The sequence below is a fragment of the Lampris incognitus genome, chromosome 16 (genome assembly GCF_029633865.1).
Source record: "Lampris incognitus isolate fLamInc1 chromosome 16, fLamInc1.hap2, whole genome shotgun sequence".
Taxonomy (NCBI): Eukaryota; Metazoa; Chordata; class Actinopteri; order Lampriformes; family Lampridae; genus Lampris; species Lampris incognitus.
Window position 1 is genome coordinate 30,636,808 of NC_079226.1, and position 22,556 is coordinate 30,659,363.

Here is a 22,556-nt window from a genome sequence, read left to right on the forward strand (position 1 = left end):
AGCTAGTTGTTCGTTAATGCTCCTCCACACGTTATCCTTGAGTTAATTGTTTTCACATTTTTTGTGTGCTTTGTCATACAATACAGGGTGATGAGAAACACAAACAGGTCCGCCATTGTCATTAGTTGTGGCAGCTTTGTTCGTTTAGCGTTTCTTTGTGAACTAGTTGTGCAGAACAAAACAAGCATAGATAACAAAAGGAAGGTCCTCAATGTTAATGTCCATCGCCCTACTCAACGCTGCAAACCGTGACTTCAAACGTCCAAATGAACATTCAACCACCACGCGTGCCTTGCAAAGTGATAGCTCATAATACTGCTCATGTGGGGTAACGCCCAACCGTGTAGACAGAAATCACAGTGTAGGTGGTCACAGAGAAAATCAGGTGGGCCTAGCCCATCCGAGACCATTCCATTTTCCAAGCCGCTTATGCTAATTAGGGTCGCGGGATGGTGGAGCCTATCCCAGCAGTCTTTGGGCGGAAGGCGGGGAAACACCCTGGACAGGTCGCCATTCCGTCGGTGGTGTTTCCCTTTGTGTTGGTTGGTTGGGCAGGGTGGTTGGGAGGGCTACATATTTGATTAGGAATCGAGGGAGTGCGCGGGTGTGTTTATGTGAAGTCATCTGGAGTTAGGGGAGATAACTGTCCTTTGCCAAGCGATCCTGTCCTCTTTGTGTTTCTTGGCCAACAATCTCGCTGCCCATCTTTTCTCCATCCATCTTTTCTGCTGGTTGTTTCTCCATCTATTCTCTGTCCATCTGTCTACCTACAATTAAGATAAAATTAGGTCATTTTTATCAATTGCCGATCTGCAAAAAACTGAACACGCTTTTATCTATTCTCGGCTTGACTATTTAACACACTTTATTCTTGTATCAGCTAGGGCTCCCTCCATCCAAGAGCAATCATACTTAATAGGTTCTGAAACGTATGCTAACCAAAACCGGCCATTACAGCAATATTTGCCTGAATGCAACACAGTTTAATCATACAAGTGTTAGACATCATCAGGGGTCATGTTACAGGCACCAAGAATGTATTGCAGGGGTCCCCAATTACTTTTCATAGCGGGCCACTTTTAGGGCCACTTTTAAAACCACGGGCCACTCAACCTCCAGCAGCATGTTGTTCGTTAGTTTGTTTTGGTGTCGATACGTTGCAGGTATTATAATTTAAACAGAGATTTTTCATCTATTTTTTCGATATATTACTAGTCTTACTTTCACTAAGAAATTAATTATTTTATTTTTTTTGTGGTAGGGAAATAAAAAAAATCTTCCTTCTGGCATTTCTCCAAAAATTCTCGCGGACCATAAATCAACCCGTCACGGGCCGGATGTGGCCCGCGGGCCGCCTATTGGGGACCCCTGATGTATTGATTGGATAAAATAACCTAAATGACTCAATGCAGAAGAGCCGTTTAACATGCTTTATTCGTACTCTGCTAGGCACTGCCATAAATCAGTATATGGTAACTCCTCTGGGGGTCACTGTCGTAATAATGTAAACTAACCTACGACACATCACTACATCCCCCTTCAAAAGATTCAGTTTTCAGATATAAACATTGGTGACAACATAAGGAACAGGTTAACTTTTTTTTTTAATCATAAAAAACCCCAATACATCCCACATTTTTTTTGGTATTTTTGTAACAAAAACCCATAGCCCCCCTCCCCCCAACATCCTGGGGGTGGGGGCTATGGCCTGTAAAACACATCTACAAGTCAAGCTGCTCAGGAGGCCTGATAGTCCGCTTAGACCGCCGCAAGGCTGGAGGCTCCAATTCAGGCCCCTGCAATGCCACAGGAGAGGAGGCAAGTGGCGGTTCCTGATGAGACGGAGCCTCTAACTAGGGCGTTGTTAAGAAATTCTGAATGTCATCACTCCAGTCCGGCTGAAAGGTCTCTCCTGTCTTCAAGAGGCTTCTCCTGTTTCTCCGGTAAGTGTGGCCAGTTTCTGTTCTCACAGCATATGATCGTGGTGACAACTGTTCCAGGACCATCGCTTTTGTGCTTCATGCAGCAGACTCCTCTATGTGCACTACATCATGCCTCCCCAGTTTTGGTAGAGGCTTGGATCCCTTGTCATAGCTGAGTTTTCTCTTCTCCCATGGTTTTGAGGGGATCTCATACAGAATCATTGGCTCTTTGGTTTGCTTGTAATGAAACTGAAGGCATGTGACACAGTTGTCAACCATTGTGTCTATGTCTTTATTCATGTTTGGGCAATAGATAGCCTCTCGTGCCCTGTGTTTACACTTCTGTGCCCCTAGATGCCCCTCATGCACCCTGGTCAGCATCTCTTTATGCATTGAGGTAGGAATCACAATCCTGTTGCCTTTGAGCATCACACCATCCACCAGTGAGAGCTCAGATCTGAGTGGGTGATACTGCTTGCACGAGCCCCTTTGCCAGCCATGCTCCATATTTGCCATTACTTTGGAGAGAATCGGGTCTTTGGAAGTCTCCTGCTATTTTCTTGAGCTGTCGATCAGAAGCAGGGAGTGTGTCCTTCACCATGTGAACATGCAGAGCAACATCCATCTCAGTGCTGCTACAGCACACCCAAGACACAAATTGAGTGGCACGAGAGTGTATCAGCAATCAACAAACAAGGCCCTGGCACATAGGTAAGGACAGCATCCGCTGTCCACTCAAAGTCAGTCTTGGCCTGAAGGAGCTGCTGTTCTGCCTGCTAAGTTAGGGTGAGAGCTCAGATCTGAGTGGGTGATACTGCTTGCACGAGCCCCTTTGCCAGCCATGCTCCATATTTGCCATTACTTTGGAGAGAATCGGGTCTTTGGAAGTCTCCTGCTATTTTCTTGAGCTGTCGATCAGAAGCAGGGAGTGTGTCCTTCACCATGTGAACATGCAGAGCAACATCCATCTCAGTGCTGCTACAGCACACCCAAGACACAAATTGAGTGGCACGAGAGTGTATCAGCAATCAACAAACAAGGCCCTGGCACATAGGTAAGGACAGCATCCGCTGTCCACTCAAAGTCAGTCTTGGCCTGAAGGAGCTGCTGTTCTGCCTGCTAAGTTAGGGATAAACTTCCCAAGATAGTTTACCATTCCAAGCACTCGCTGAAGGCCTTATTTGTCAGTTGGTGTTGGCATGGCTTTGATTGCCTGAACTTTTTGACTCACCAGGCTGAACACCACTTGGAGATAACTTATCCCCAAGAAATGTCAGTTCCCTCCCACTAAACTGACACCTTTGTCTATTGAGTTTAAGACCATGTTGCTGTACTCATTGCAGTAACTGTTCAAGTCTCCGATTGTGCTCCTGTATTGCAAGGCCCCAAACCAGCAAAACATCCACTAGACTCGGACCCCCTCCAAACCCTTGATGATGCGCTCCATTGCCTTATGGAACAATTCTGGAGCCAAACTAATCCCAAAGGGTAGTCTCTGGAAGGAGTAGCTCTCAAAAGGAGTATTGAATATACAAAGTTTTGCACTTGGCTCATCTAGTTTCACTTTTCCGAACCCATTTGATGCATCCGATTTAGAGAAGTAATGCGCACCAGCCATTTCACTGGGTATTTTTTCACCTTTTGGAATTTGGAAATGTTCCCGTTTGATGCAGGCATTGAGGTCTTTTGGGTCCATGCATATACGCAGCTCACCACTCTTTTCTCACACACACTATTGAATTGACCCAGTCAGTTGGCTCATCGGTTTTCTTTATCACACCCAAAACGACCATTCTTTCTAACTCCTTTTTGAGGCCGTCACGTATAGGGGAACAGGAACCTGTCTTGGTGCATGAACCACAGGTCGTACATTATCAGTGAGTGTAATTGAGTGAACAAATGGTAAGGTACCAAATCCAGTAAAGACATCATCATATTGGCTAACAATCTCCTCAGAAATACTGCTTGGGTCTGTTAGAGCATACACACACTTAACCAGGCCCAGGTCCTCGCTTGCTTTGACTTCGAGCAATGAATCACAAGCCTCTGGAACAATAAATGGGAGTGATTTGCATTTGTCTTTCACCTTGACAGTGAGTTTGCAGGTGCCATGTGTTTGAATGGCCTGTCCATTGTATGCTTTCAAAGCAATTTCAGTCTTTGCTACAGTGGGTCTCCAGCCCAAACTATCAACTATCATTGTTAATCAAATTGGCTTTAGCACCGTTGTCCAGTTTTAAGAAGAGAGGAGCACCATTTACTTCCAAAGATGCCACCCAGTTATCACCTGTCACTGCATTAACTGTAGGTGTATTCAACTCAGTTGTCACTGTGCCAAAAAAACTCAGAACAATCAGCTTCTTCCACGTTAATGTTGCGCCTCACTGTCATTCCTTTTGCAACCCACATCCTTGCAAAATGGCTTTTCCCATTGCTTTTCAGACGTATTTTGCCGTAAGCTGGACACTGTTGAGCCTGATGACGTGTGCCACATCTACTGCAATCAAAGAGGTTTTCGCTGCGCTCCACTGAAAATTTGTTCTCGGGACGCTCTCGTGTATTTATTAATCGCATCGCCAGAGGCACTTTCCATATCCAAGGATGATTGAAGAGTGTTTGTGCTGAATTGTTTTCATGTGAAACTGGGCTAATTCACTTGCCTGACATACCCGAATTGCAAAGTGAGCTCAACTGCGAGGAATCTGGGCGTGATCCTGGACGACCAACTGTCGTTTGCTGCAAACGCTGGATCAGTTGCTCGCTCCTGCAGATTTCTCCTCTATAATATCAAGAGGATTCACCCATTCCTCACCAACGAGACGGCACATGTGCTCATCTGGTCATCTCCCGGCTGGACTACGGCAACTCCCTCCTTGCTGATGCCCCGGCGTCAGCCATCAGACCTCTGGAGCTTGTTCAGAAAGCTGCAGCTTGTCTGGTGTTCAACCGCCCTAAGTTCTCCCACACAACTCCCCTTTTCATGTCCCTACACTGACTCCCAGTAGCTGCTCACATCCAGTTTAAGACTCTGGTGCTAGCCTACAGGGCAGTGAAAGGAACAGCTCCTTCCTATCTCCAGGCCATGGTCAAGCCCTATACCCCCGCCCGACCACTTCGCTCTGCTGCCTCGGGACACCTGGTTGCACCGTTGCTCAGAGGCCACTGCTGCTGATGGATCAAGTCATGGCTCTTTTCTGTCCTTGCCCCACAATGGTGGAATGAACTCCCCACTGGCCGATGGATCAAGTCATGGCTCTTTTCTGTCCTAGCCCCTCAATGGTGGAATGAACTCCCCACTGATGTCAGGACAGTGGAGTCGCTGCCCATCTTTCAGCGCAGGTTGAAAACTCACCTCTTCAAGAACTACTACCCTGTTACTTGTTCTTAGCACTTACTGTATTCACTCATTTAAAAAAAACTCTTTCTTGCACTTTTACTTTAGCACTGGTTTTGCTCTTAGATGCTTGTTTAGAGAGAAGATGCACGTATGACCTTTGATGACTAGTAGGTCTCCTGATTTCCTATTGTAGCCGGGTGGTAAAGAACCGATCTTTCTTCCTGCAGTGAAATGAAATTATGTACTGCTCCTTTAAGAGATTAAGCTCGACGCAGGGTTATAACGTCACACGCGCGACGCCTAGTGTCAGTCAGAGCAAGGACAGGGTGAAGCATGGTGGACAGAGATGCAAAGCAGTCTGCATCGGGGTAAATATTTTAAAATTTACATTCAACTTATGGAAATAATGTTCATATCCAGTACCTAAGATCTCAAAGTGTATATTTACGAGTTATTAGAGTGAGATGGAGTATTATTTTGCATGGATGGTTCTGAATTGCGTAGTATGCATAACCGCGTGTTCGGATTTTATCATTTGCATTTACTGGTACTTATAAAACTGCGCGTTACCCGCGGTGCGTACTTTGGTATTTTGTGCATATTATTTTGTAGCGATTCGGTATTTTATTTCGGTATTCTCCTTTTGTTACTGTGAGGTTGTTGAATCAACTACTGTGAATATTTGACTAGGTAGACAGTTTTGCTGTAGCTGTTCTTGGCCCGCCACGCTGAGGAGGCCATCTTGAAACGTGGCTGCAAGTGAGTGGTGGTATGCACTTTATTTCACATAAATGCCTTAATGCTACTGTTGTTTAATGTTAATGTAATTAACATTGAATGTTTTCTTTTGTATTGTGGTTTTATTTACAGAAGCCCACTACTGTATTTCATTTGTATATATTTCATTTGGGTACATTTTCATTTGAATATTTTATTTTCATGCAGTCGTGATCTATTTCTTTCTATTCTCCTATCGACCGCTGTCCTCCTATTGAAGTGAGGCAGCATTGAGAATAAAAACCTCAAAATAGAATTTTGTGTTGTCCGGTGAGTTCATTAGCCTAAGGACCCATCACACTATGTTAAATGCACTCTTTGTAAGTCGCTTTGGATAAAAGCGTCGGCTAATTGATTGTAATGTAATGTAATAATACTCATTCTTTTTTGGTGAACAATGGGCATCAAACTGCCGCAAGACAACATCAAGACTGTTCTTGTCGTTCTCTGAAGAAAACATGAACGCGTTGTACACATCGATTGCTTGTGGTCTCGCAATCATACGTAAAAGAGCAATTTTACGTTCGTTCATCTGCCTTGTCGTGGGCGCCAATGGCGGACGAATATAGCATGAATCGCTGTGTAAACGCTCTCCAATTCGTATCGACATTGCCTTCCAAATGCAAGCCTTCAGGTAGTTTTATACAATCCATCGTTACTGCCGTCGCCAAGACAGTTTCCTGCTGGTACCATGTATTGACGGGCTAAAGTAACCATAAAAGAAAAGAAAAGACAAGAAACTAACATAGCAACAAAACAGAAAAAACGGACTGAAGTACTCAAAGTAAAGGCCAAAAGCTCACATTCAGATAGATCAGGCAGTAACTCCAGTTATCCACCCGCCCAGAAAAGTCCCTTTAACACTGAAGGACAAAATCAAAAGTGAACTAGATAGAATGGATCACCTCAGTGTGGTTGAAAAACAAACAGAACCCAATGACTGAGTTAATAGCATGGTTACTGTCAACAAGCCAAATAAAAAACTAAGGCTCTGCATAGACCCCCAAGACCTCAACAAAGCCATAAAGAGGGAACACTATCCCCTGAGGACAGTAGAGGAGGTTGTGGCTGAGATGCCAGATGCAAAAGTATTTTCTGTATTAGACGCAAACCATGGATTCTGGCAAATACAACTAGACGAGGATAGTTCTAAGTTGTGTACCTTCAACACACCATTCGGCCGGTACCGTTTCAAACGGCTTCCTTTTGGTGTCTCGTCAGCTCCGGAGGTGTTCCAAAAATGCAAAGCGCAGAGACTGGAGGACCTAGAAGCTGTTGGGAACGTCATTGACAACATCCTAGTGTTGGGTGCTGAAAAGGAACAGCATGACAAAAGGCTGAGACAGCTTCTGGACAGAATAAGGGGCATAAATCTCAAGCTCAACAAAGACAAGTGTAAGATTGGAATGACAGAGATACAATATATTGGTCACATTCTGAGTGCTGAGGGCTTGAAGCCAGACCAAGAAAAAATCAGAGAAGTAGTGGATATGCCACAGCCACAGGACAAAGCTGCACTGCTGAGGTTCCTAGGTATGTTGCAGTACCTGTCAAAGTTCATCCCGAACCTGTCTGATGTAAGCGCTCTGCTCAGAAAACTCTTGGAGGGGGATGTTGAGTGGCATTGGGACGCACAGCAGCAACACAGCTTCGAGAAGCTAAAGAAACTGGCAAGCAATGCCCCAGTTCTCAAGTATTATGATGTGAACAAGGATGTTACATAATCAGTGGATGCAAGCTCTGAAGGATTGGGAGCTGTGATAATGCAGGATGGACAACCCGTTGCTTATGGCTCGAGGTCTCTTACCAACACACAGAAGAGATATGCGCAGATAGAAAAAGAACTGTTAGCCATAGCGTATGGGTGTGAAAAACTCAAACAGTATCTGTATGGAACAAGGTACAGGTGGAGTCTGACCATAAACCACTTGAGGCAGTGTTCAAAAAAGGACTACACAAAGCTCCTCCCAGACTACAGAGGATGCTGTTGGCACTGCAGCCTTTTGACTTGTGTGTAACCTACAAACCAGGAGTTGCACATTGTGGATACACTCAGCAGAGCTTACCTGCAAGAACAGTCTGAACAACTACTTGAAGAAGAAAAAGAAGTTAATCTTCTATCAGCACACCTTCCAATCTCAGAAGAAAAACTTAGTCAGTTCAAAACTGCAACAATAGAGGATGGTGAACTGCAACTCGTGATGAAAGCGGTTCAGTCGGGTTGGCCAGAGCAGGTTAGCCAAGTTCCGGCTGAAATAAAGAAATACTGGACGTTCAGAGAAGAACTCAGCTGCTCAGAAGGACTTGTTTTCAAAAATTCCAGACTCGTTGTCCCTGAAAAACTGAGAGCAGAAATGCTTCAAAAAAATCCATGAAACCCATTTAGGGATTGTCAAATGGCAAGAGATGTATTATTTTGGCCCGGGATGTCCAAACAAATTGAGGAGATTGTGATAAAGTGTAGCATCTGTAACACTTTCAAAAAGAACAATGTGACTAGCTTGGTCTAGTCAGAAAGGCACGAACTGAGGAAGCCTCTTGGATGAGAGGTGAAACGTCTTCACGGATATATACCAAGTCCAGTTGCATTTGATTCAACTCCTTTGGATATGATATGGTTTCTTTTTGGTATCAATCAACAAAACTTGTTTGGTCACAGGGCTCCTCCCTTGCCAAAAACACGTAACCACACCTGCAGACTGAGTCTGCTAAAGTGAATGTGCACCTTAGCTTTGGCTGGTTTGCCCAGGGCAGATGTATAAAACAATAACATAATTACTTCTATTCATCAAATATCCTCTGTTCTCCAAGCCCAAACATATTGCGGTTGTTATTCCACACACATCATATGAGTTGAGTGGATAAGACTTCAGCAAAGACACTGAACAGAGACTTCTATTGTTTTGCAAGTCAGAACCAGCCAACCAATAGATTAATAGTGAACAAACCAGATGACAAACAAAAAGCACCCTCTTTAAAACATGAACATATCCATGAACATTTGCATGTATTCAGTAAGTGAATAAACACTGCACTGATATCCAACGTTCTCTGAACATGCTTTATGATAATGTACACACCACATCTGTTTGCAACCACATCATCCTAGTCTTGTGTTGTTAGCATGCTCCTTAACCCCTTGTGTTGTGTACGTAACCTCTCTCTCTCTCTCTCTCTCTCTCTCTCTCTCTCTCTCTCTCTCTCTCTCTCTCTCTCTCTCTGTTCATGCACACTGCCTTTTTGTACCGTTTTAAACAATTTCTAACATATGTCTGTACATTTAACTTAATGTAACCCATGATTTAAATGGCTGATAAATAAAACTATGTTCGAAACCCAGCCACAGGGGATGCACAACTCAGTGCATTCTCAGTGCCAGTCCCAAGCCCGGATAAATGGGGAGGGTTGTGTCGGGAAGGGCATTCAGTGTAAAACCTTTGCCAAATCAAATATGCGGCTCATAAATCAGATTTCCATACCACATCGGTCGAGGCCCGGGTTACCAACGACCGCCACCGGTACTGTTGGCCAGCAGGGTGCCAGTGGAAAATATGCTACTGTTGGGCGAAGGAGTTTTGAATATTTATGAGCTCCGCTTTTCAGAAATTACAGATATGTACAGTTGCATCAAATAAGCACATTTGACCTTTGAAACGGCGATCGCTGTGCTGCTGCTGATGTACAACTGTGGACAGGCTGGCTCTTGTGAAAAAGAGGGTGTAGTGATGAGTTTCATGTAATAGGAATATAAATGAGGTAAACATAGTCTAAAGGAAAGATACCTGCAGCAGTATTGCCTGTGCGTTGATACTCTTAAGAGCCAATTGTTTCTTAAATCAAGAGTCGGGCCCTAAATGTGGTGAAAGAAGCTATTTCTTGCAGAAAAATGTTTTAAAGTAGCAAAATTATTGTGTAGTAAGGTGTAGTTTAAAGGTAGTTCCCACCAAGCAGTCTGATAATAATAATAATGATGATGTTGGGATGAAATTTGGATATTGTAACATTGTGATGCACAATGTTGTCTAAATGAATGATAATGAGAATCTGTGAACCTGAAATTTCCCACAAAAAGGGAGAACTCTGAAATATTCAAGGGATTATCATTTGAAAACTACTATTGATTTTATATAAAACTTTACATTACCGAACAGTCAAGTCGAGTTGAATTTATGTGACGACCAACAGAGGCGGGATTCCTCATTCAGGACAGATAGACGAGCAATAGGTGCAAAGTAGACATAGTAGAAACAGCAGCAACGCACAAAATAACCACATACATAGTGACATAGTGCACAATACATGATTATACACCGTTAATAATACATAATGTGTGATTAATGCAGAATATTAATCACACATAAGCAGAAAGTTTAAGCAGAAAGAGGAGGAGACCAAAGAAGAAACATCCTCCCCTGATCAGAATGAATAGGAGGCCAAGGCAGGACCACCGTCCTCTGATCAAGATGAGAGGAAGGCCAATAGAGGAACACAGTATAAGGTCAAGGGCGACGCTTCTTTGGGAGGCTGATGAAGTTTTTTTTGCCATTGATGTTCCCCCTTTGGGCGGCGTGTTGGTGCAGTGGTTAGCACGGTCGCCTCACAGCAAGAAGGTCCTGGGTTCGAGCCCTGGGGATGGTCCAACCTTGGTGGGTTATCCTGGGTCGTCCTCTGTGTGGAGTTTGCATGTTCTCCCTGTGTCTGCGTGGGTTTCCTCCGGGGGCTCCGGTTTCCTCCCACAGTCCGAAGACATGTAGGTCAGGTGGATTGGCTGTACTACATTGTCCCTAGGTATGAATGGGTGTGTGTGTGTGTGTGTGTGTGTGTGTGTGTGTGTGTGTGTGTGTGTGTGTGTGTGTGTGTGTGTGTGTGTGTGTGTGTGTGTGTGTGTGTGTGTGTGTGTGTATGTGTGTATGTGTGTGATGGCCTGTTCAGGGTGTCTCCCCACCTGCCGCCCAATCACTGCTGGAATAGGCTCCAGTATCCCCATGACCCTGACAACAGGATAAGCGGTTCAGATAATAGGATGGATGGATGGATAATACAGACTATATACTATTAAGACATATGTCAGAACAAGCAAAACTGTGTGTGTGTGTGTGTGTGTGTGTGTGTGTGTAGAAGGAGTCAAAGGATACTCCGCAGTAACATGTCAGGCATCCTCCACAGGTGCCACCACAGAGCAGATATGGTCCCATGCATTAACACAAGTTTCATGCCACCGAGCCCTGGAGAAAGGATAGAGGTCTCATGCTCGCAGGAGGTAAGCTCAGACACAGCACTTGCAACAGATGGAGAGAGAAGTGCAGAGGGAGAGTGATACATATTCAGCGCCAACACAATCGGTGCTTATGTACGATGAGACTTCCTCATATGAGTCCGCAAAAAATACTTGGTCAGTGCGTCATCGACCACCAAAGGTGGATGTTAGTGGGTTTTTTTGGCCAGTGTGAAAAGGGTGTTAGTTGTTCCAAGTGGTTCTTCAATGTGGGTACAGCAGAAGAAAACAAGACAACCAGGAACAAGGCCGTTAAAATCGAGGATTTAGCTGGTAACATTCCTGCCATTTACCATGTAATTTCCTTGTATGAATCAGTATGTTTTCTACAGTTGTGACGCAACCAAAATATTTTACACATATAATAATAATAATAATAATACATTTGTGGGCGCCTTTCAGCGCACTCAAGGACACCTTACAGAACAGCAGCACTGTATCAGACAGCATCAAATCAAAACAAAGCAGGGTAGACAATAAAAAGTTAATACAACAAATAAGTATAAAATCATCATCTGCACAAAACTCAATGAAGTGTGGATCAGACTGAATATGCCAGTTTGAAAAGGTGCGTTTTGAGATGGGGTTTGAAGGTTGAGAGTCGATGCTGTGAATATCTTGTGGGAGAGAGTTCCATGGGGGGGGGCAGAATGACTGAAAGCTCTAGACCCCATGGTAGTCAAGCAGGCTGATGGTGTAGTGAGTTGGAGAGCAGAAGAGGATCTGAGAGTGTGGGAGGGCGTGTTGATGTGAAGGAGCTCGGAAGGATACGAAGGAGCTAGGTTATTAAGGGCCTTAAAGGTGAGAAGCAGGATCTTGAAGTCAGTACGGTATTTAACAGAGAGCCAGTGGAGTTGCTGAAGAACAGGCGTGATATGATCTATGGAAGGAGTTCCGGTAATGATACGGACAGCTGAATTCTGGACCAATTGAAGTTTATGAGGACACTTGTGGGGAAGACCAAAGAGGATAGAATTGCAGTAGTTAATACGGGATATAACCAGGGTGTGAATGAGTATGGCGGTGCTGTTCGGTGTAAGTGATGGGCGAAGATGATTAATATTGCGAGGTGGAAGTATGCAGACCGAGTAACATTGTTGATGTGAACTTCAAAAGATAATATGCTATCCAAGAGGACACCCAGACTCTTAACCTGAGGCAAAGGAGGAACTATACAATTGCCGATAGTCAGAGAAAAACTATCAGGTTTACCCAAAGTAGATTTAGTACCCACTAGGAGGACCTCAATTTTATCACTATTAAGTTTGAGGAAGTTAATAATTATTATAATAATATCCACCAGCCCTACATAAAAATATGTAGATAAATAGATGAAGCTGACTATAAACAGTCACAACTTTCAAGGTAATGCTTTCAGATGACATTGTCAGGAAAAATTTGTAAAGATTTTTCTTTGAATAGTTGCTTATAGAGCCGCATGGTGGCGCAGTGGTTAGTGTGGTTGCCTCACAGCAAGAAGGTCCCGGGTTCGAGCCCCAGGGTAGTCCAACCTTGGTGGGTTGTCCTGGGTCGTCCTCTGTATGGAGTTTGCATGTTCTCCCAGTGTCTGTGTGGGTTTCCTCCCACAGTCCAAAGACATGTAAGTCAGGTGAATTGGCTGTACTAAATTATCCCAAGGTATAAATGTGCGTGTGCGTGTGTGATGGCCTGTCCAGGGTGTCTCCCTGCCTGCCACCCAATGACTGCTGGAATAGGTTCCAGCATCCCCATGACCCTGACAACATGATAAGCGGTTCAGATAATGGATGGATAGTTGTCCATGGTGGTTAGTTTCCCTGAAGACCAGACTCAGTGGAAGTTACTTTGTTGGGTCTGCGAAGTGAAAGAAATGCATAACCCCAGATAAGTTACTGATAGTTAACTTACTGATACTCCATGTGGCAGTGTTTAGCCAGTGGATATACACTGCCTTCATAAGGCAATGCCTGAATTCATACTTATACTCAATGAGGTAGTGTTTAAATTGTGCCGAGCTAAGGATGGCACATTCTTTTACACATTTAACAGGTTGGGCCATACCAGGAAGTTCCTGTGTTTTTTGGGTTTTTTTTCTCCCCCTTCTGTATTTATATAACATCATGGCGGTTAGGGAATTCATTAATCCTTCCTGGGAACTGGGACGTTCCTCATTACTCAGGAAAACAAATTAAACACTAATTACATCAATTAGCTCAGCTGATATGATACCAAACACATGCAAAAACTTTCGGACCCCTCTATGTACTTTGGGGGGGGAAATCATTTATTCGCGGATTATAATGAGACGCACAGCGGTCATTGTGACAGTCTGACATTTCATCCCACCTATCGTGTGGTCCTACTAAGTACCATCGCGCATGCGCGGGCGAAGGTTACGGTTACGCTGAACTGCTGTATTGAATGTTGGCCACGGTAGGACGTTATTTCAAGGCAGGAGGCATTGTCGCGGCCACGCCGGCTGCTCCATACATGCCAAGGTAGTTTTACCTGTCTTCACTTCAGCCACTTCTTTAGAAATCTCTCCAACGGTGCCTCGGCCCCGCTCCTCCGGATCGTCCTCGAAATAGGCGGGGTTTGGTCAAACGCCCCCCCCCCCCACCACCACCACCACACCGCCTTCCCTTCCCCTGTGACTCTATATCCGCGCTGGCTGTCACAGCAGCGGCTCCGAGACTGGCAGTGAAGCGGCGGCGGACCATCCCCACCGACCGGAGCGTTCCTCGCCCGTTTGCGTCCTCCGCACACATGCACCTGGAGCTCGTGATGTGCCGCGTTTCTGGGCACTAGTTTGTACGCGCGCTCCGGTCCGAGGCACGTCGCCGACGACGGGGGGTGCCGTTATATTTGTTATTTGTATTTGTCATCACTGTACATACAGGAGAGAGAGAGAGAGAGAGAGAGAGGGGGAGAGAGAGAGAGAGGGGGGGCAGCAGCAGCAGCAGCAGTGACCGTGGAGGGAAGACCACAAAACCGTGACAGCAAAGGCCGTCTACCTTTGGCTCGGCTTGCCGCCGGGATTTACAAGAGCTGAGTTTGGCGTTTTTTTTTGTTTGTTTTTTTTGGAGTTTTTTTTGTTGCCTCCAACATGGCGAGCGAGTCTCCGGCACGGAGTCTGGACGAGATAGACCTGTCCGCTCTGAGGGTGAGAACCTGTTTTATTCACACACACACATATATATATATATATACACATATATATTTATACATAACGGTACGTTTTTCTTCTCTCCATCTAATCGGAAAGAAACGGGCACGCGTGTCTCCTCTCCCTTTGCACCTGACGGCGCTCCGTGTATCTATAGCCAGCACGAGAGAGAGAGAGAGAGGGGAAGGATTACAAGAGGCGGATGTGTGGGAGACGGGCAGCCAAGCCGCTATATAATGTGTCAAATTATAGATCAAATTATATATAAATAGACATCTCGGGTCTGTGCGCTAACCGGCGTGACAACTGGCTGGCAAATCTCTCGTCTTCATTCAAGACAGTTGTTGCAATGTTGAGTGGTGTGACGCTGGAATGAGGTTGTAGCGGGGATTCTGCTGACCTCGATAGAGGGGCTTGTTTTTCACTGGACCAGCCTATTACAGGCCTATCAAACAGCGGCGGAATGCAACCTATTTCTCCCTCTGCTGGGAAAGTGTGTGTGCGACTATACGTGCCTATGTGTCTTTATGCCGGGCTCCAAATGGTTATCTGATGTTCCCTGCCATAGCAGTGAAATCGCTCCCTTCCCCTTCCCTTTTTCCATGCTGGAAACCATTGTGTGTGTGTGTGTGTGTGTGTGTGTGTGTGTGTGTGTGTGTGTGTGTGTGTGTGTGTGTGTGTGTGTGTGTGTGTGCATGTGCATGTGTCACCCTACCTGTAGTCTGAGTGGCCCACACTTCCTTCAAGACTGTTGCCTTATGTGCTGCACTAGCCAGTTCTTTTGTTCACTCTGTGCGCAATGCAAACCACAAAACACCACAGCACACACGCTCACATACTGAGACCCCCCCCCGCCCCCCTCTCAACACACACACACACACACACACACACACACACACACACACACACACACACACACACACACACACACACATGTAGGTAACACATCCATGCAGATATACACACGGAACAGCCTACCCACCCCTGTGATTATGTGCGGACACACATCTTCCCGCTTCACTGGGCACAGTGTGCGTTAACGTGTGTGTCCATGTGTGTGTTGCTGGTGTGTGGGTAGTCCGTCAGGCTGGCCGTCCGTCAGCTGTGGGCTTGTAAAAGGAAGGTGTACACGGGAGAACAGCTTCAATGAAAGACCTGTGTGCTGTGCGTTAAGCTCAGGGAAACGCATTATAACCACAATCACACGTGCACAGACGGTACAGACGGGGGACCCAATGCAGTGGTCGATTGTTTGGCTGTCTGCTTGCTCGCCTGTCCGCTTGTCTGTGCATACCTGTCTGTCTCGATGCAAGCCTCTTCCTGTCTCTGGTCACCTGTCTGTCACTGTCCTCTGGGTCTTCTTCAGTCCAACCTGCCCGTCTCTTTGTCCGACTGTGTTTACTGTTTTGTCTGTCGGCTGCTCGTCTCTTCTGTCAATTTCGTTGCCGTTTTGCTCGCGTTGTGTCTGTCTGTCCTTCTCTCTGTCCTTCTGTGTGTCTGTCTCTCTGGCTACAACCTCCCAGTCAGTCTGTGTGCCAACCCGTCTCTCTGTCTCTCTGTCTCTCTCTCTCTGTCTCTCTGTCTCTCTCTCTCTCTCTCTCTCTCTCTCTCTGTCTCTCTGTCTCTCTGTCTCTGTCTCTGTCTCTGTCTCTCTCTCTCTCTCTCTCTCTCTCTCTCTCTCTCTCTCTCTCTCTCTCTCTCTCTCTCTCTCTCTCTCTCTCTCTCTCTCTCTCTCTTTCTCTCTGTGCCCATCCGTCTCCCTGCCTGAATGAAAGTGCATGTTCATAGGGGGATACGCCAAATGTCGATATCAAATAAAACAGGTTTTATAACTATCAGGTGTAGCCATGTTGTCAGAGGGAAGGGTCGGAAGGAGAAAACGGCAGAGTGCAGAGGACACAATGAATGAAAGAGGAGTAGCGAGGGTGAAGGGAAATGAGAGGGCAAGTGAGGAAGAATAGGGGAAGAGGGACGAAGTGTTAACAAATTGGAATTCAGCCCATGAATGTCCTGTCCTTTCAGAGGCATGATGTCAACTGCATGTCCCTTACTCTGACTCACACTAGCCACAAGGACACACACACACACACACACACACACACACACACACACACACACACACACACACGTGACATAAAACTGTATCATTATGTGATGAGCAGAGCTATATTTTGGTAAATAGTATTTTTTGAGGTTCAGCAAAAAAAGATCCTTACTTTCTTTGTGTCTTTGTGCCTTGCTGTGTGTGTGTGTGTGTGTGTGTGTGTGTGTGTGTGTGTGTGTGTGTGTGTGTGTGTGTGTGTGTGTGTGTGTGTGTGTGTATGTTTGTGTGTGTGAAATACCTCATCAGTTTGTCTCTGTGCTCAAGATAACAACATGTTTGGTGTGGGGTTTTATTGTGGAGACATGACAGGCTGGCGGACTAGTGGTCAGAAAGTTTATGTATTTATTTACACTTGGAACACATGCACCCCCCCACACACACATATGCACCCCCCCCCCACCCACAAACACACACACACACATGCACAGATGGATATACAGTCAACCGACTAGACAGGAAGTAGGTCAGCTGGCTCTGACCAAGTGTTGTGTGTGTGTGTGTGTGTGTGTGTGTGTGTGTGTGTGTGTGTGTGTGTGTGTGTGTGTGTGTGTGTGTGTGTGTGTGTGTGGCCTATGTTGTTGTCGGAAGGGCAGGGCTTGCTATCGGCTGCTCTAAATACACTACTGGCTACCTACATGTGTGTATGTGCACACGTGTATAGACTTATACAAGTACAAACATACACACACAAACAGTGCAGAGAAACAGACGCACAAAGAAATGGATGCAGATGCAGACGAGTGGGAAGTAGATTGAAGAGAGAAGAAGTGGCTTTTGATGTTTGCTGTCTACGTTTTTTTTTCTCTCCGTCACCGCTCTGTTTCCACTCACATGTCACATGAACTTAAAGCCAACTTCTGGAATGTAAAAGGAGGCCCTTTAGCCGTCTTTAAGCTGTTTTTAAACAAATCCCCGTTGCATGAGATTGTGTCATCCGTAACACTGAGGTGTCTATAGCAACTACTTGTCACTTCAGTAATTCAGAAATTCAATTTCCCTCACCGTTTCGTCTCCTACTCAGCCGGCTGTGTGTGTTCTCATCAAACTCAAGCAAACTTTGCTTTTCTCAAGAAATCTCCATCATTTCTAGTCAGCCTTTCCTTTTCACAAAGCATAAAAATATCTCGATGGAACAACCTCTCTCTCTCTCGCTCTCTCTCGCTCTCTCTCTCGCTCTCTCTCTCGCTCTCTCTCACACCTCCACATTCTCTGCGACATTTGCCTGTGTCAGACATCAACCTGTACATGCTGTCTGTTTCACTTGAGCGGAGAGGGCCAGAGCCAGACAGAGAGAGATGCCGACACCATTCATAACCTCAGAATGACGAGACAACTGAACGTTGAGGTCGAAACACTGTGGTTAGAAGAAAGAAAAAAAAACTCCTACTGATACACACAGACGTGCACACACACACACACACACACACACACACACACACAGGTCAGAGATACCAGCAGCATGGGTTCATCAAGTCAGCTGATGAGAGCAACAGATGGTAAAACAGCAGGGAGGTTGGCCCCCCCCCCACACACACACACACACAGTAGACAAATGTTTTGTGTAGGGACTCAGGTGTGGAATCTGAGATGAAAGGGAGAGCAGGTGAAGAGAGGGAGAGAGAGGGGAGAAGGAGAGAGAGCAGGGGAGAGGGAGGGGGGAGAGAGTGAGAGAGGGGGGAGAGAGTGAGAGAGGGGGGGAGGGAGAAGGTGAAAATAAGAGGCAACTTGTATTGGCAAGAGGGACACGCAGAGCCATAGGCTGAAAGAGAGTGAGAGAGGGGGGAAGAGAGGGAGGGGGGGGGGAGAGAAGGTGAAAATAAGAGGCAACTTGTATTGGCAAGAGGGACACGGAGGGCCATAGACGGAAAGAGAGGGAACAGGACAAGAGACTGTGGCTGGATTAAAGGCGGTGATGTGACCAGTGACTAAAGTAGTCCAAGGCAAAGTCCTTCTCCACCCCCTGCCCCCTGTCCGCTCCCTTGTCATCCCTTCACCCGCTAAGGCCGCATTCCTCAGCCCCTTGCCGCGGACGCCATAGCAACGGGGCCACAGCAGTGCCCAGGGCTTACACAGGGCTTATTCATGAATGGTCCATATACTGTATGGCTTGCTGTCTCTGAGAAATGCCCCTACCCCACCACCCCCTCCTCCCTTTCTGCCTGCATGCTTGTCGTTGACCTATTTCCCCCCCCCTCAATCTGAAGTCACTGATGGAGCCCCGAAACTGAGAGACTCCCCTTATTATGCCGTGCTCGCGCGAGCGGTGAGACGTATGTGCACATTATGGGCTTAGATTTGGAATAATCTGTTTGATTCCCGCATATTAGATGCTAATGAAGAGGATTTGTGTGCAGCAAGAGGTTTAAGTGTGGTTTAAGGACGTTCAAGGATGCAAATACATAGGACCGCATACTCGTTTTCTCTCCACTCTCTGTCCCTCTGTCTCTCTCTCGCTTTCTCTTTAACGTGCAGACACACACACACACACACACACACACACACACACACCTTATTGTTTTATTGTATGTACAGCCCTTTGAGACATAATTTGTGATATTGAGTTATGACACACACGCCAACACACACAGTTGATCCTATGTGCTGCATCCTATGTGCTAAACAAGGCCACAGTCGAAGTGAAATCCTACTGTTGTGTCTGACTCACATGGCGGAGGGCTCAAGGAACAGGCAGATGGAGCAGAAAAAAATTGATGGTGATGCGAGATACCGAGATGGGATGGTGTGTGTGTGTGTGTGTGGGGGGGGGTGATTGAGAATGAGATATGGAGGGGGAGGGATGAATGGAGGGAGGGTTTGACGGATGGATGTTAAGAGATGGCTGAAAAAAAGCGGTAGAGACGGGGGCATAAGAGAGGAAGGAGGCAGGGAGGGGATGGGTTCATTAGCATGGCACGGTGAACCCGGGGCGCACGTTGTATATGGGACACTTCAAATCTGTGATTAAGACTCGACTCCCGTCGATGTACCGTACGTGTCCGTGGGAGGCGTACTGGGAATTAGGCGACCGTGGCGTCTCCTTGTAAAAAGCCAGCAGAGTTGTTAAGTGTAAGTGGTTTTATAAGATGCAGGCCCAGCCCCAGCATGACTCCCATCATCCTCTTAGGTTTTCTAATTCAATCCACCACACTTCTCCTTAATTCACTTTCTTTTGATGCTAACGGTGCTTACCTGGCCGTGAGTCCGGCGTGTAGAAATCTGCAGATTTATGTGAAGGATGGGCAGAAATATGTGTTTTCAGATGAGGCTGATGCTGATGACGTTGTGAAACATCGTGGTGGTTGACAAGGCTTTGCAAATTATGATTTGTATTTGTTTCAATCTGTTGTGGGTACCAGATGTCTTGTGTGTGTGTTGCATCAAGACAATTCAGGAAGTAGATGTCTCTAACAGAAAGTAGTGCCGAGGGCGTCTGGGTGGCGTGGCAGTCTATTCCGTTGCCTACCAACACGGGGATCGCCGGTTCGAATCCCTGTGTTACCTCTGGCTTTGTCAGGCATCCCTACAGACACAATTGGCCGTGTCTGTGGGTGGGAAGCCGGATGTGGGTATGTGTCCTGGTCGCTGCACTAGTGCCTCCTCTGGTCGGTCGGGGGGCTTGTTCGGGGGGCAGGGGGAACTGGGGGGAACTGGGGGGAATAGCGTGATCCTCCCACGCGCTACATCCCCCTGGCGAAACTCCTCACTGTCAGCTGAAAAGAAGCGGATGGCGACTCCACATGTATCGGAGGAGACGTGGTAGTCTGCAGCCCTCCCCGGATCGACAGAGGGGGTGGAGCAGTGATCGCGGATGGCTCGGAAGAGTGGGGTAATTGGCCAAGTACAACTGGGGAGAAAAAAGGGGGGTGGGGATCCAGAAAAAAGAAAATAGTAGTGGCATGGCGGCGCAGTGGTTATCGTGGTCGCCTCACAGCAAGAAGGTCCTGGGTTCGAGCCCCAGGGTGGTCAAACTTTGGGGGTCATCCCAAGTCGTCCTCTGTGTGAAGTTTGCATGTTCTCCCCGTGTCTGCTCCGGTTTTCTCCCACAGTCCAAAGACATGTAGGTCAGGTGAATCGGCCATACTAAATTGCCCCTAGGTGTGAATGTGTGTGTGTGTGTTTGTGTGTGTGTGTGTGTGTGGGGGGGGGGCCCTGTGATGGCCTGGTGGCCTGTCCCAAGGTGTTTTCCCGCCTGCTGCCCAATGACTGCTGGGATAGGCTCCAGCATCCCCGCGACCCTGAGAGCAGGATAAGTGGCTTGGATAATGGCTGAATGGATGGAAAAAAAATAGTACTGAATCAACTGACGAATACAGTTGTGCAACCGGCCTTTTCCTTTTTCTTATTATGATACTGTTTTTTTTATCCCTGGGGTGACACACTTTGTTCCCTTTGGTTGGGGCATAGCGTCAACCAGTTTTTGGTGAAGCCCTTGGAATAGGTGAAGGAGTTAAGTACCTTCTTCCCGTATACCTCTGCGCTCATAGTCTTTTTCGCCTCATGGGTGTGTAAACCCAGACAACCTCATGAACCATCAGGCAATCCTGTCCTGTCACCATATCCTGCCCACTGTTGCAGCTCATCTTCGGAAAATCCTTCAAATTATTTGCAAACGCCCTTTGATCCACCTCTGGCAGAGATGCCACAAAGCTATACTAGATGCTTCCGTCTTTGCTGCAATGCAGTGCCTGCAATAGAGTTGCGAGGGTAAAATGGTGCCTTCCTGAGAGGAATTAGTTGGAAAATCTGACTTGGTGCAAGCTCATAGATAAGACGATGAACGATCAGATAGAACGATAGACGTGATTTAGGGTGACGCTATGGCTTGATAGTGCAAGTGCAGCACAGTAATACTAGGTGTTTATTGGAAATTTCCGCCGCTGCCTCAAATACAACCTAGTGGAGGAGCAGCTCTCCGGTAAATGGCGAGAACATAGTAGAATTCAGGAGCTGCTGTGAAATATATGTGGTTCGTCCATTTTTTGGGGTTTTTTGTTGTTGTTGTAGGAATCCAATATTCTGTTATTGCTCTGATGTGGTGAGATGTGTTGGGTAAACTCCACCCTTCAGAGTTTGGAGAAGTGGCCTGTTTGTGTTTGCTGTGATTCCACCAGTGGAGTCCAACAATAACAGACTGTGCTTTTTGGTTCCAGAATTATTACGCCTTCCTGTTTTGATCCATGCAACTCACACGCACACACGTGCACACACGTGCACACGCGTGCACACACATGCACTCTTTGTCATCCCTTTCCTCCCTTTTCATGCTAGTCCACATTTCTGACACGGCATACAGCTTTTTGAACTGGTGGGCTCACATGTACGTATGTGTTTGTGCAGCAGACGGGAGTAGACAGGTTTTGTTTTTTTTTAAATTTTGGATAATGGATCTGAACTACTCCTTTAAAATGCTAACATCTTTGGTGGTTTTAAGGTGCAGCCGTTTTGCTACTGTTATCTCCCACCTGCATGATGACGTGAATCCCGCATTATCATAGCAGAGAATTTAGATAACATTTCACAAAGCAGACGCCATGTTTAAATAAAGAAAAAAACACACACACATGCAGGACATTTTCATTTCAGGTTAAATGCATGTTATGAAGAATTGATGGCTCTGATGAGAATTTATATGTGGGAGATGTTTGTATGTTTTTTTTTTGTTTGTTTTTTTTGGGGGGGGGGTTCATTTTACATATACACCGATCAGCCAAAACATTGAAACCACCCACCAAATATTGTGCAAGTCCCCCTTGTGCCACCAAAACAGGTCTGACCTGCCGAGGCATGGCCTTCACAAGACCTCTGAAATTTTCCTCTGGCATTTTGCACCAAGACGTTAGCAGCAGATCCTTTAACTCCTGTGAGTTGCAAGGTGGGGCCTACATGGACCAGACTTGTTTTTCCAGCACATCCCGCAGATGCTTGATCGGATTGAGATCTGGGGGATTTGGAGGCCAAGGCAACACCTTGAACTCTTTGTCATGGTCCTCAAACCA

At 46.3% G+C, this 22,556-nt stretch overlaps 1 protein-coding gene across 2 annotated transcripts in view; it reads left to right on the forward strand.

Moving 5' to 3' along the window:
- The first annotated feature begins 13,975 nt into the window (after positions 1-13,975).
- Positions 13,976-22,556, forward strand: part of tnika (TRAF2 and NCK interacting kinase a) — a 109,885-nt gene continuing 101,304 nt past the window's right edge. For both annotated transcript variants that reach the window (XR_008811727.1, XM_056295965.1), the window contains exon 1: positions 13,976-14,453. Coding sequence is in view for 1 of the 2 variants with exons in the window: in XM_056295965.1 (XP_056151940.1) it covers positions 14,397-14,453 (57 nt within the window). In the remaining variant the exon portion in view is untranslated. The remainder of the gene's footprint in view (positions 14,454-22,556) is intronic.